Consider the following 14,771-nt stretch of genomic DNA (forward strand, 5'->3'; position numbering starts at 1 on the left):
TCTATAAATCTAGTCAAAAGCAGCTAGCAATATCCATATGTTACTGTTTGATCACTGTGCTGGCTTGAAATTTCTTTTACTAGATTTATCTCTTGCCTTTTAAATTCAGCCTCATATAAAGTCTTTGGACAGCAACACAATGAGGACAAGTTCTTTACCAGAGTGGAATATGAATGCCCCCCCATCCAAATTCCAATTGTGTCCTCATTCCCATCTGAAAACTCATCGACGGTCTTTATTGTCCACATTTCTACCAGCATTCAGATCTTCTGAGTTCATACCAGAATAACACATCAACCTCTGCTTACAATAGACAAGGGCTTTTCTAGCCTGCATCTCCAAATCATTCCAAACTCTTCCCATGAACCAGTTCCAAAGGCTTCTAAACCATATTATCAGATATAGTCACAGCAATGATCCCTCTTCTCTGGTATCAATTTTCTATGACACTTACCCACTGCTGGGGGAGAAAAGGTTTATTTTGGGCTCATAGTTTCAGAGGTTTCAGTCCATGGTTAGCTGGCTCCAAGGCAGGAACAGCATAGCAGAAGGGCATGGAAGCAGGCTTCTTAACTCATCACAGCCAGGAAAGAGAATGCAAGGCAAGAGCCAAAGAGGAAGGGACCAGGGATCAGACACAGTCCCCAAGGTCATGCCTCCACGACCTATCCAGACACAACCAGAGTGTGGTTTACGAATCAAGGCATCTCTCAAACCAATCAAGTTGATAATCAAGATTAACCACTGTGATACACATATGTATAAAAAGGAACATTAGAAATAACATAGTTTGAAACAGTACTTTTAACAGTTTTAAGAGATTGTAATATTGTTACACTCAATAGAAAAGAGAATTGAAATGAGTTACTATTATACTATAGAGTATCTTGAAGACTAATGAACACTAACATTTATTCTTGGTCATACAAAAATATATACAGTAAGGGGCTGGGGATTTAGCTCAGCGGCATAAGCGCCTGCCTTGCAAGCAGGCAGTCGTGAGTTCAATCCCTGGTACCGGTAAAAATACAAAAAAAAAGGTAAAAAAATATATATATACAGTATAGCCATAAAGTAATCCACAGTAAAGCATTTATACTTTATAGTGATCACTAACATCTCCCATATTGGAAAAAATTATAGCTATTAAGAATAACTAAAATTTTAATTTTGAATGGGCTTTATTAACAATATATGATCAAAGGAAAGACTAAAGCTACTGGTAATAAAACTTTCTAAATACTTTCTAAATAACTTTTTTTGTTTTTTGTTTTTTCTTTTTTTTAATTTTTTTTTTTTTTTTAAGTGCTGAGGCCCCACCAAACCCAGAGTCTCTTGCTTGCCCTCTAAATAACTATTAAGTTGTCCAGATCTTAAGAGTCTGGCTTGTTGCAGTGGCATACGCCTACAATTCCAGCACTAAGGGAAGTTAAGACAGAAGGGTTACAAACTGAGTCCCACCTGGGAACTTAGCAAAACTCTGTTTCAAGATAAAAAATGAAAAGGCCAGGGATGTAGCTCAGTAGAAGAATGCCCCTGGGTTGCCCAAAAAAGAAACAAAGAGTCTAGAGGCTGGATATTTTTGATTCTAAAGAAGCCAAAGTTAAATAAATGGCTGACAACTGTCTCGTATATGGCAAAAGTAAATCTTTGATTTTCTAACAAGTAATTCATTATTCTTTCAAGTATTCAATCTGTATCTTTGGATTATTAAAATAAGAGACACAATAAAAGCATTTACCTCTTTCAGGTGAAGTATTTTAAGATATTCAATCTAATTGCCATTCAAAAGATATGAGCTACTCTGCAGTAACTGCTAATCAATTTCAAAATATTCCATATTGAGGGAGAAAAAAGTATAAAAAAGTGTTAAGTAAGGAGTTGAGGTAGCAAAAAGCTACTACAATAAAAGAACTACAATAAAAAAAAGTACATAGTCCTGACAAGCACAGGTCCTGAGTTCAAGTCTCAGCACACAAAAAAATGTACACAGCAACTACCAATTTTGAGATTAAGAAATGGGGTCACTATCCCATGAACAGCGTTGGGAAGGCACACACAGCCATGAAGCCTGAGCGTGACCACCGCACTGCTTCAATCTCTATTCTGTGTACAAGTTCCTCAAAGGAGACAGTTCCCAGGACCTATGCCTATCTATTCAAGTGCTGCAGCACTTTTATTTGGAAAGCAGTAAGGGAGAAAGAGATTCCTACTGAAGGACTGGAGTTTATGGACCAAGTACAGGAAAGCTAAAAACTCTTCTCATCCTTAACCTAGATTCCTCATCAGAAACCTGAGGACTCTATTTTTGTCAACTAAGGCTGTGATGGTAGCTGTGGGGATCTGATTAATTTAGGAAGTAGTTTTATTTTTTCTTGATGCCTTCCTCTTACTTGTAAATGATTAGGCATCACTCTTTGGGATGTGTCTCTCTTGCTCTGGCATCTTTTAAGAACTCAACATGCCAGCCGGGTGTGGTGGCTCACGCCTGTAATCCCAGCACTCGGGAGGCTGAGGCAGGAGGATCTTGTGAGTTCGAGGCCAGCCTGGGCTACAGAGTGAGCTCAAGGCCAGCCTGAACTGCATAGCGAGACCCTGTCTCAAAAAGACACACACACACACACACACACACACACACACACAAAAGAACTCAACATGCCGAATGATGTGTCTTGGAATTATGGTTGCAACGTGTGCCCTGGAATTAGCTTTAAATATACCTCCTATGTACACAATGCAAGTCAGTCAAGATGATCAGGGCTCCCTGATGTCTTGGTTCTACTGTAAAAGAAATTAAGTACATTGTATGGGGTCACTGTTTATGAAAACAATTAGTTAGAGCCTCTTCCTCAGGGAGCTAATGCTCCAAAAGGGAATCCATGAAAAACAGTTACAATCAGTGCTTGGGAGAATAGTTTTTATATACCACTAGTATAGATTTCTGTCTGAGTTGGAAAAGAGAAAGATAGTATTAAACAATTCTCTGCCTAAAGGTATCCAATAAACATGTGAAAGCTTCAGCCAGGCCTGATGGCATACACCTGTAATCCTAGCACTTGCAAGGCTGAGGCATAACCATAGCCACAAATTCAAAGCCAGCCTGACCCCAGGAATGAGTTCAAGACCAGCAAAACCTGTCTCAAAAACAACAAACAAAAAGATGTGAAAACTTCAAGAATGTTAAAGAACCCAGGCAGGATAGTACACATCTCAAATCCACGAGTAGGGAGAATGAAGCCGAAGGATTCCAACTTTGAGATCAGCCTCAGGCAGCCTGAACAACCTAGCAAGACCCAGTCTCAAAAAAACAAGAATACTGAAATAAACACCATTTCAGAACACACAGTATAGTTGAGAAATTACAAGAAAAAACTAAATTATGGAGATTTGCCATTGACAGCTTTCAAACCAAATTTATTAAATCAAACTGTCTCTCACAAAAAAGCTCAAACACTAGTTAAAAGGAGGAGAAAGGCACTTGCTTTATTTAGCTTGTTTGCCCCTCCTGCCTTATTATATCTGCATCCATGAAGATGAAATAAATTGTAACACTCAGTTTTTAATCAAAAAAAAAAAAAAAAAAAAAAAAAAAGAAAGCAAAGGAAAGAGGGAGGGAACAATCTTAAAGACCACAGGAGTAAATAAATAGCTTAGCAACAATAGTAAAGCTAGCTCTTCTAAACAAACATGATTAAATAACTCACGCCAGGCAACTCCCCTTATGAGCAAACATAAAAAAATGTTTATAAGCATTAGACAAGAGGCAACATAACATATCTTTAACAGATGAGAACTCACAGGGCTGAGAGGGTAGCTCAGTGTTAAAATAATTGCCTACCATGCACAGGCCAAAAAAAAAGGAGGAGGAGGAAGAGAAGATGGGAGAGGGAAGAGGGAAGAGGAAAGAGGAAGAAGAAAACAAGAAAAGTTGTTCACAAAGTAAGTCCTGTAACTCCTAAAACCACCTCAACTTTCTACCTGGAACAATTTCCACGATCATCACCAAGCAAGCAAGAGTTCAAGAGGGCAAAGCAGTCGTGCTTAACTGAATAGGCAGGGATCAGAGCTCAGGGCAGTTGCTATGGCTGCAATCCACAAAGTAGAGGGGCACGATGTATGGGATTCTCCATAAATCTTTGGCCAAGGAGCAAGTTACACTTGCGCAGGTGAAAAACAAATTAAGGGTTTACAAAGATAGTGTCTTAGAGAGGAGCAGATACTAGATGTTAAGGAGTACTAGGAACATTTCTGGAGTGTCTGTCAGCCAAGGCATGGAAACTATATCAATACCTTATTAATAAGTGAAAATACCAAAAATGACTCAACTAAGAGTTAAGATCCACACCCTAGAATTAAAAATTATGATAGCCTTTCCCTAACAAAGTCTGAAATCAAACCCCAACAAGTTTTGCAATTCCCAAAGCATGGAGGCTGAATTGCACTAAGGAAAGGAAACATGAAACATGACAGGTTCTCCAAAGAGCTAGCCTAAGAAAAAGCAAAATCAAACTCATACAAGTTCAAGATGATCATCCAGCATAGCTCTTCCTCAATTTATGAGGAGTTTATGTCTCAATCTCATCGTTGTGCTGGATATATTGCGAATCAAAATACATTTAAAATACCTAACTTATTGAGCATCACAGCAACACGACACTTAACTTACTGAACATCATAGCAACATAGAAAACATGTGTTTAACCCGTAGCCCTTGTTGGACACACCTATAATAAAAAATACTTTAAAAACAGAGCCAAGCAAAAAAAGAAAGAAAGAAAGAGCGAGCCAAGACTGGTAGCAGATACCTGTACTGTAATTCCAGAACATGAGAGGCTGGGTAGGAGGACCATGGGATCAAGGCAGCCTAGACTACATAGCAAGACCCTTTACCAAAAAAGAAAAAGAAAAGAAAGAAGGCAGGCAGGTGAACGAGTTTAATCTCAGACTCTGGGAGCCTAAGCCAGGAAATTTCATGCCCCATAGCATACAATTTAGTGACTTAGCAAGACTCTGCCTCAATTTTAAAATGACTTGGGATATAACTCAGTGTGAAGGTCCTGAGTCCATCCTCAGCACTGAAATCAATCAATCATTCAATAAAAGTGAGAGTAGTACATCATTTATGACATCAAGTTTTTAAGGTTCCACAACTTCAGTTCTTTCTTTTTCCCTCTCTTTCTTCTTCTTCTTCCCTCCTTTCCCATCCTTAACAAGGATACAGCCAAAGCAACTTCTAACTAAAACAATTATTTTATAATTGTCCAATAAAAATTCATCTTATTTGTATGAATCCCCATTATCTTACCTGAGTGGCTAATTTCTGCTAGTCCAGAAAATTACACTTAATATCCTTCTAGCAAATTATAATTATTATCTTTCAAAAAAAGTAGACTTCCTTTCCTTTAGCATCTGACACAAGCATATGGAGAAAAATTGAACAAACTTTTCCAAAGCCTAACCAGCTATATAAAGCGTTTATCTTACTTTCCTTTATTCATGCATTCCACTCAGTGACTTGTGTAACATTTCTAATCTTTAACCAACCACAACTATTCTGTACTTGTGTAAAGCAAAGGAAAATAAAAGATTAGTGAGAAAGGGGGACCAATCAAATGACAAATACTATTTTAAAAATCAAAACTACAGGGGCTGGGGATTTAGCTCAGCAACATAAGCACCTGCCTTGCAAGCAGGCATTCGTGAGTTCAATCCCTGGTACCGATAAAAATGAAAAAGACAAAAATTTTTTAAAAAATCAAAACTACAGCTAATCAAGCAATTTATGTATATCTGAAGACCTTGTATACCTCACTGTAGATTATTTTTCTCTCCAAGAAACTAGAGCAATACATTTTTTTTAAACTTTTTTTTTATCGGTTCCAGGGATCGAACTCACGACTCCACGCTTGCAAGGCAAGCGCTTATACCGCTGAGCTAAATCCCCAGCCCCAAGAGCAATATATATATATATATATATATATATGTATATATGTATATATATGCTCACCATTACAAAGCTCCTGTAATCCCAAAGTGTGTTTTTAGAACCATCTTTGCTGAACCACAGTTGACCATACAAAACTGGTAAAAAAAAAATACTTTGACCAGTGCCTGCACTTATCTTCGAAAACAAACTCAACCTCTCTCCTTCCACACGGCCACTCCACCAAAATGGATGTTTTGGAGTCTTACTTCCTGGCTTTCAAAGGTTGCAGGGCTCACATAATAAGGGACCTTGTGCAATCTCAGGTTACCTCTCTGTGAAATGGAAAAGATACGAGTACCCACTTTATAGGCTGTTGTGACAATGAAGGGAAATAATTTACGGTAAGCGCTCGGAACAATGCCTGTCACATAAAGTGCACTCAAAAAATGTAAGTCATGATTTTCACTCCAAAACTAACTGCCTAAAGTCTGAATGATTTTCCTTTTAGTGAAGAAAAGTCCAACTGAATCCATCAGGTCACACGGGCATACAAAGGGTTTTCCCATGAACCCATAAAATGAAAAGCAACCAGTAATTTTACGTTTTCAGAGCACTCTTGCTCTTTTCAATAAAAACATTAAGTATGATAATAAAGGCCCCAATTTTAACCAGCGCCATGTCTGCAGCCTGGAAGCACAGTGGAGATTTTCACAGGATATGGGCCGGGTGCGGGGCCCTGACAAACTCCGGGGGCGCAGGCCGGCGGAGGGGTGCATTCCCCTTCCCTGCAGCTCCGGCGTGGAGGCTGACGACCCTCCCTGCTTCGCCGAGACCGAGCATCCCTCTGTCGGCGCGGAACTCCCACCAAGGCATTCACTGCCGCCGGACTCACAGAGTGTGCCCGCACACGTTCACCATCAGCTTCAAGGAAGGGTTCCGGTATTTGGTGGTCTTACAGCGGGGGCAGCCCTGATCATCCATGACGTCTCCTGCAATCCGGCTCTCCCGCTGTCGGTTCGGGTCACAACCCACTTCGAGCCACACAGACCTGGCGCAGAGCAGGCTCCTACCAACAGGCTCTGGGCAGGAACGGTCCCTCGCCCCGGAGCACCGGCCGGAAGCGAGGCACCGCCACACAAAGGTTCCGGTCGTGAGTTAGCTTCGGCCGCACCCCAGATGAGGTTTTCAGTACTCTGAAAAGGGCAAGAGGGGCTTTTCAAATTAGACAGTGTGCACCTACTTGCATTTTTTTAAGGTAATGTATCATAATTATGAACATAAATCCCATCATTTTCCGCCTGGAAACGTGCCCGTGATTTCAAATATGTGTCCGGTGTATATATTAATTCTGATTAGTATTTCCTTTTGGAAAATTGGACAGCTTGTGCTTTATATTTCTCCTCTATACTGGTATAGTCACATAAGCTCAGGAAATAATATATGTTTGCAAATATACTTTGGGAACGTTATGTAGAATGATAGTATGTGCCAATATTACAAATCCTAACTAAGAGTCAGAAAACTGTAAATATCTAGAACTTGTCCTGCAGGGAGCCCCTGTCCTCAAGACTAAAAGCATGCTTGCTGATGTCACTTGACTCAGCTCTACTTCTTCCATTAAAGACAACACATTTATTTCCACAATATTGAAAAAAATCATGTTAAGAATATACACAATTGGGGGCTGGGGATTTAGCTCAGCGGCATAAGCACCTGCCTTGCAAGCAGGCAGTCATGAGTTCGATCCCTGGTACCGATAAAAACGAAAAAGACCAAAAAAGAAAAAGAAAACAACCTTAAAAAAAAAGAATATACACAATTTTACTTCAGCAATTCCAAAACCTGAGAGTCTGAAACTCCTTGGAAATTATAAGCCAGGTTTAGTGCACTTAACAAGAAGACAAATGGAAATCTATAAGCATTTCTGTTCTCCAGGTATGGTGATGAACACTTGTAATCCCAGCCCTCAGAAGGCTGAGGCAGGAATATTACAGAAAGTTTGAGGACAGCTACATGGTGGGCTACATAGTGAATCAAGGCCAGCGTGAACTACACAGTGAGACCTTATCTTTAAAAAAAAAAAAAAAATATATATATATATATATATATATATATATATGTATATACACACACACACACATATGTATGTTAAATAACAAACTCCTCTTACTGTAAGGGAAAATCTTATTTATCCCTAAAATAGGGATGTGTTGATACTTAATGGATAAAGTAAATGAATTATGGAATGGCCATCAAATAACAGCATAATGTGGAGATTTCTAATGCCAAGCACTTCTTGTAATCATCTTCATCTGACCTAAAGCCTGACAGAAGTTAATATGTCACAAGATTTTTCAGATTGCTCTATACAGTGAATTCTACTGTATTCATAGTCAATTTAATTCTTCCTAGCATTTCTGCTCTTTTCAATAAAAGCCTGAAAAGGAACCATCCAGCTCCTTTTTTTAAAGATTTTTTTACATAGGGCCCTGCTATGTAGTCTAGACCAATCTTGAACCTGCTACATAGCCCAGGTTAGCCTCACACTCAAGAGCCTTCTGCCTCACCTACCAAATTCTAGGATTACATATGTGCACTATTATGCTCAGCCACATCCCACTTTTTTAAACAGGGAACCCAGCTGATAACCCCTAGCCTAGAAATATAGTTGGGATTTTCATGAGTTTTGGAGAACCCAACAAACAGCTGGAACCAGCATACTGAGGCATCACAGGGCTATTCTTTGTATACAAACATCAATGATTCACCTAATAAATAATCCCTATTATCTCTTTGATCTCAATACTATTCACTCTCAGGACATACCCAAACATAAATTTACTAAAAGAGGTAATACAAATGCTGTGCTGACCTGTTATTTTAAAAGAACACATCCAGGGGCTGGGGATTTAGCTCAGCGAAATAAGCACCTGCCTTGCAAGCAGGCGGTCGTGAGTTTGGTCCCCGGTACCGATAAAAAGTTAAAAAAAAAACACATCCAGGCCAGTTACATGACTCAAAGTGAAGCTCTCCAAAATTAAAGGTAACCTTAGAATCTTTAAATACTAACATAGCAATGTATTTCAGGTGAAAGAATAAGTGTGGTCTACAAGCAAATAAAACTTTTAGTCAAAGTGAGTGTTGTGACACACACCCAAAAACCTAGCTGCCAGGAAGGGAGACTGAGGCAGAAGGATGCCAAGTTCAAGGGCAACCTAGGTAACTTAGCGAAGCCCTATCTCAAAATAAGATATATTTTTAAAGGCGGAATATATAGCTTAGTAGTAGAGTGCTTGGCTAGCATGTGCAAGGTCCTCGGTTGACTCCCCAGTCTCTCTATCAATGTATCTGTCTCTCTCTCAATACTATGTTGAGTGTTGAGAAGTCATCTAGTCAGCTAACATAGTTTATTACCACCATTTTTGTTTTAATCATGTATTTGAAAAGGAAACCCCAGGCACAAAGTGAAGTAAATCACTTTTCCTTTCTCCCAAACTTTTAAGATCAAAGGAAAGAAAAGACTGAAAATTGTGAGAGGAAATTGCTCCAAGCATTACCATTTCACAAGAGAAACTGCGAAAGGAAACATGGCTGTGTCTGGTCTGGAACTCTATCAAAGCAGTAGGCAAGCGGTCATAAGTCGTAGAAAACAGTGTTTCTAAGTGAAGTCTCTGGCAATAAGATAACTGAATTGAAATACTGGCTTCATCACTTACTAGTTAGACAACCTTGCGCTTCAGTCTCCCCAACAATAAACTGAAGGTACTTGTAAAGACTGAATGAGAGATAGATTTAAAGTGCTTAATACAATACCTAAGAACTGAGATGAATGTTCACTGCTATTAACAGTATTATTACTAGTTATAGTAACTAAAAGAGGCAGTATAATACAGCAAGAGGAACCTGACAGCCTTTAAATCAGACATGCCTGTATTTCACTAAATTTCTTATCCCTTGTGTCATTTCCTCCCTCATATAGCATACTTCATAAGATTGCTATAACGAATAAACTATATGACATGGGAATACGTACAGTTCAGACTAAAATACTTCATTATCACTGATGGGCTTTAATCATAAAGGACAACCAGAGTTTCAAATGCGTAAGTCCCTTGGGCAGCGTGCTTGTTTACCTACTGCCTACCCCCAGCATTGCTCAGGCCAAGTGTCATTGTCAGTGGATTCCTATATTGAATAAATTTGATATTTTCATTTTTATATTTCCTGTTATATCGTCTTAAAAATTCACAAAAATGTAATTTTTGGTTATATTGTCTTTAAATAATTGGACTGGTAAGTGGTTCAGGAAGAAAACATAGTACCAGTACCAGACTTCAGATTCAAATGGATACTCAACCTGTGTAGAAACCCACCAAACCAAAACAAGAGTGTAACTCAGTGGTGATACAACACTTGCCCAGCCTGTACAAGCCACTGACTTCAATCTCCAGCAATTAAAAAAACAATAACTATCAACAGTTTCCTACATTTCCTACATTTCCAAAGACAGCTGCACGGACCATGTGAGCCCATTAATTTTCTTTCAAAAAATGCTCATACTCTAGCATTCCCACTTCAGTTAACAGTAGATTCCTTCTCCCCAGGTCATGTTTCTTAAATGTAGGCTTTCCTTTTTAGCCTCAAGGGTATGGACCCAGGTTAGGCTTTCCTCATCTAAAGGGGTTCCCACCTTCTCAGGAAAGTTACTTTGGAAACTATCTCCATGAGAGAAGCAGGGACAAGTGAATGGAACAGCAGGTCTTTATGTCCAGCTACCTACACTCCTGCCCTCCACACTGCTTGGCAACATGACTGGATGATTAACTCATCAGGAGGAATGACACCTCAGCTCCTGAAGAAAGTCATGTCATCACTCAAAGGTAAGAGTATTCCTCTGCCTAGGAGACGACTGAACCTGGCACTCAGTGGTTCTCTAGCAGGATGCCTTCCCCTACTGTCACCAGGGTGACTCACTACTGCCTCAAACACTGCTCACTCATCAGTGTCTTATACAGCCAGATGAGCTTCACATTCAAAGTGCCTTTCACTGGTCTTAATTCTTCTAGCACAAATATGGCAAACTCCAGAAAAGAATTCTGATTGTTTGAGCAAGTGCCCATCCTGGACCAATTTAATGGTGGCTATCATAATACACATGGATACAGCCAGTGTGCACCACAGCAAAGTTTATTTCAAAATCTTTCATAATTTGTCTCAAACATGCCTGTTTAACTAATATCTTAGCACACGTTTTCATAAAACCCACAGTCCAGACACGCTGGCTTACTCAAAATTTCTGACATAAACCATATACCATGCTATATACCCACAGGGACCCATATTCTCATTCTGTTCTCTCTTCCTCCAATGAGCTACTATCCCTGTCTGCTCAAAATTCTCATTCTTAAAGACTCAGCTAAAAATCCACTCCATACTGCTCTTCCCCTGTCAAAATACACCTCTTCATCCTCATCGCTCTCATATTCTATGTTGTATTTACATATAAATACGTCTTTTCTCCCCAGAGTTAAAAGTCCTCAAGATTAGAGATTCTTTTTTTTTTTTTTTTTTTGTCTTTTTTTCATTTTTATCGGTACCAGGGATCGAACTCATGACTGCCTGCTTGCAAGGCAGGCGCTTATGCCACTGAGCTAAATCCCCAGCCCCAAGATTAGAGATTCTAATACATTAGGTTCCTAAATGCTTTGTTTTTAGGACTCAACAGGCCAATGAAGTATGCTTGACATATCAGCCATCACTAAATACCAATGGGTAGCAGAGGACTTTGAAATCCAACTTCATAAGCTTTCTGAAGTAGAACCAACTAAAAAACAGTTACATGGCCTTCCCTCCATTATCCAGATAGCTAGTCATCCTTAAAACAGGAATCCTCGTTCTTGGTAGCAAAACCATCAAATATATTCTAACAAAGTGTAACATGTACCAAACCAAAAATTGTCTTCAATACACTCAAATGGCAAAAGAGTTCTATGTACTCTGTTTGATGAACTTCAGGCTAAAAGGAAAAAAAATACAGAAAAAATAGGCTAGGTTTTCTGCTGTTCTTCACACATAATTCCAGGATCAATTCTGTCTTCCCAAAGCACAATACAGTGTGCCACTGTCTATTATAGACATAGAAACCAGAAACATGTATTCATCAATTTTATAAACCATCTGGCGAAACAAGTACTCTGAGATAAATTCCACACAAAGTATAATCTCTCCAATTTAATACAGCTATGTTTTTGGTTTTTGTTTTGTTTCTGTTTTTTGGTTTTGTTTTGTTTTGTTTGAGATAGGGTCTTGCTATGTAGTTCAGGATGGCCTCAAACTCACTGTGATCCTCCTACCTCCCTCTCCTGAGACCTGGGATTACTGGCATGCCCAGCAATGTAGCTATATTTGAATCTACTTCAAACTGCTGGCCTAACAAGTTCTGAGACTCTAACTGCTAAAACAAAACTACCCAAGACAATGGGGACTGGAGATTGGGTTGGGTGGCTTTCATTTCGGGACCTGTCATTGACATGTAGCTGTCATACAGAAAACATTTAGAACCCTAATATGTGGACTTCTAAGTCAATGCACAATATTTGATTAATAATTCTCAAGCAGATTCCTATAACCTGATATTGGATAAACCCTAATGATATTTAAATTAATAAATAAAACTAAAATATTTTGCAAAAGCAGGAGAAAGGTAACAAACATTTACCTAGTATTAATTATGCAACAGCTGCTTTGGGGCACATCCTATTTAATCTTTGTAATAATTTTGCCCACTTCTTTACTGTTAAGTAAACTGCTGAACCAGGATTAAATTTATGTCTAGTTAGCTGATCCTCAAACCCATATCTTTTCCACTAAACTATACAACCTCCTGACTACTTTGCCTCATAAATATACTTTAAACTTCAAGCAATAAATGCATTGTAGTATCCTGGATTGGACTGTGAAACAGACAGACACTAGTGGAAAAACTATACAGAATTTAGTTAATACAAAGGTGCCAAGCCGTGTATGGTGGCACACGCCTGTAATCCCAGCACTTGGGAAGCTTAGGCAAGAGAATCATTCCAAGTTTAGGACCAGCCTGGGCTACAAAGTGAGCTCAAGACCAGCCTGCATAGCAAGACCCTGTCTCAAAAAGACAAAAATAAACAAGGAGTGCCAATATTAATTTGTTCAGACACATGTACCACAATGATGTAAAATATTGATATTAGAGGCAATTAAATGGTGGGTGAAAACTGTACTATTTCTGTGACTTTTCAATAAATCAAAATAAAAATCATATTTTTAAAAATTCAAGAAAGTTTTGAATCTTATATATTGTCCTGAAACTACTTAATTGGATGCCTCCAAAAGGCTCCAAAAGTTCATGTGTGACTATGAACTTTTTTTTAAATAGTGTCTCACTATGTAGTCCAATGTGGCCTTAAACTCACTATCTAGCACAGGCTGGCCTAGAACCCACAATCCCCTGCCTCTGGCACGGGTTATAGGTATGCACCATCACACTCATCACTAAGTTTTAAATTACCACAAATATTACTTTTGGCTTTTTCATATTACGGTAGTACAAACACAAGTCAAATCCTAAGATGCCATTAAATGATATCTTAGTTGACAAGCAGTAAAATACAGCCAGTCATAAAAAGAGAAATTCTCACTAAGTTGATCATGACAGCAGACAACCTAAACAGCTGCTTTTGATACACTAAGGTAGGCAGTTATGGGTAACTGGAAGCAGACAGTGCAACACCGTCGTCCTAAAGTAAAGGTTAGAGTAATGTCATGAAAACGTTGTCTTTTGAGAGAGAACAGATCAACCCCAACCAACTGTCTTTTGAGAGAGAGCAGAAGTGACCAACCCCAACCAACAGTAGGCAGAGAAAGAGGCAGAGACAAAGGCTCTTCCTTTTCTAAGTTCAGACCTCCTGCAAACCATGAAAGAGACCCATGAAAGAGAAATACCACCCCAACACTTCTGCCTCCAACCTTTCATCTGTTTACACTAAGCTTGGGCTGTTCTCCTCCCACATACCTACAGAAAGATGATGTTTCTACCAGGAATATCACCCTTAAATCAGAAACTACTCATCGATATGCAACACCAAAGGAGAAAAAAAGGAAAGCCTATTGACAACATGCATATTAAAATTGTTCATACATAAAATTTTCAGGTCTTAAGCATAGGTTTAGATTTCTTCCATATTACTTATCTAAGATAAACATGTGATTTAACATTCTATATGCTTAGTTACATCAGGTTTCTCTCAAGTTGGTTTTTCAGCCCTCCAGGTGACAAGGTTGAGCACATTTTTTGAATTTTTTTTGTATTCCCAGTGGGCTATTCACAGTACTCCAGATTTTCAAGCATTTTCTCCCTTTGGAATTTTAGTTTACTGTAAAACGCTAGCCCCTTATAAGGTCCTCCAGTGCCATTCTTTCTTTGCCCCTAGAATATAAATCCTCCATAAAGATGTCCTACAGAGGGGCGGGGGGGGGGTACCAGAGGGGTAGAAACATACTAGGCAGCTCTGAAATTCTGTCACCTCGATGTTGAGAGTGGTCCTCTTATTAAAAATGTAGCCATGCAGACCTTGAGGCTACAGAATTCATTCTCTGGAATCAAAGGACCTTTCTTTGAAAGAGTTGTCCAGTTCTCAAGCCACATTAGGTAACTGCGGGCCGGGAGCTTGGCCTGAAAAGAATGTCGAGTTTCTCTTCAGGTATAGGTGCCTGGGGGTCAGGGGAGAGGGAGGGAGGGGGCGGAGTGGGCGGAGGGGGGGAATGATCGCCAGGGATAGACACTGTGTCTCCTCCTCCCTCGGAAAGC

At 39.3% G+C, this 14,771-nt stretch overlaps 1 protein-coding gene across 1 annotated transcript in view; it reads right to left on the reverse strand.

Annotated features, from left to right (window-relative positions):
- The window catches only part of Mnat1 (MNAT1 component of CDK activating kinase), a 212,638-nt gene extending 205,598 nt beyond the window's left edge, over positions 1-7,040 (reverse strand). Inside the window, exon 1 of the mRNA XM_003472515.5 lies at positions 6,819-7,040. Coding sequence (XP_003472563.1) covers positions 6,819-6,907 — 89 coding nt within the window. The 5' untranslated portion in view covers positions 6,908-7,040. The remainder of the gene's footprint in view (positions 1-6,818) is intronic.
- Positions 7,041-14,771: the final 7,731 nt, after the last annotated feature.

This window comes from Cavia porcellus, unplaced genomic scaffold (assembly GCF_034190915.1).
Source record: "Cavia porcellus strain 051 isolate PalLab524CR breed Dunkin Hartley unplaced genomic scaffold, mCavPor4.1 scaffold_31, whole genome shotgun sequence".
In the NCBI taxonomy this organism is placed as follows: domain Eukaryota; kingdom Metazoa; phylum Chordata; class Mammalia; order Rodentia; family Caviidae; genus Cavia; species Cavia porcellus.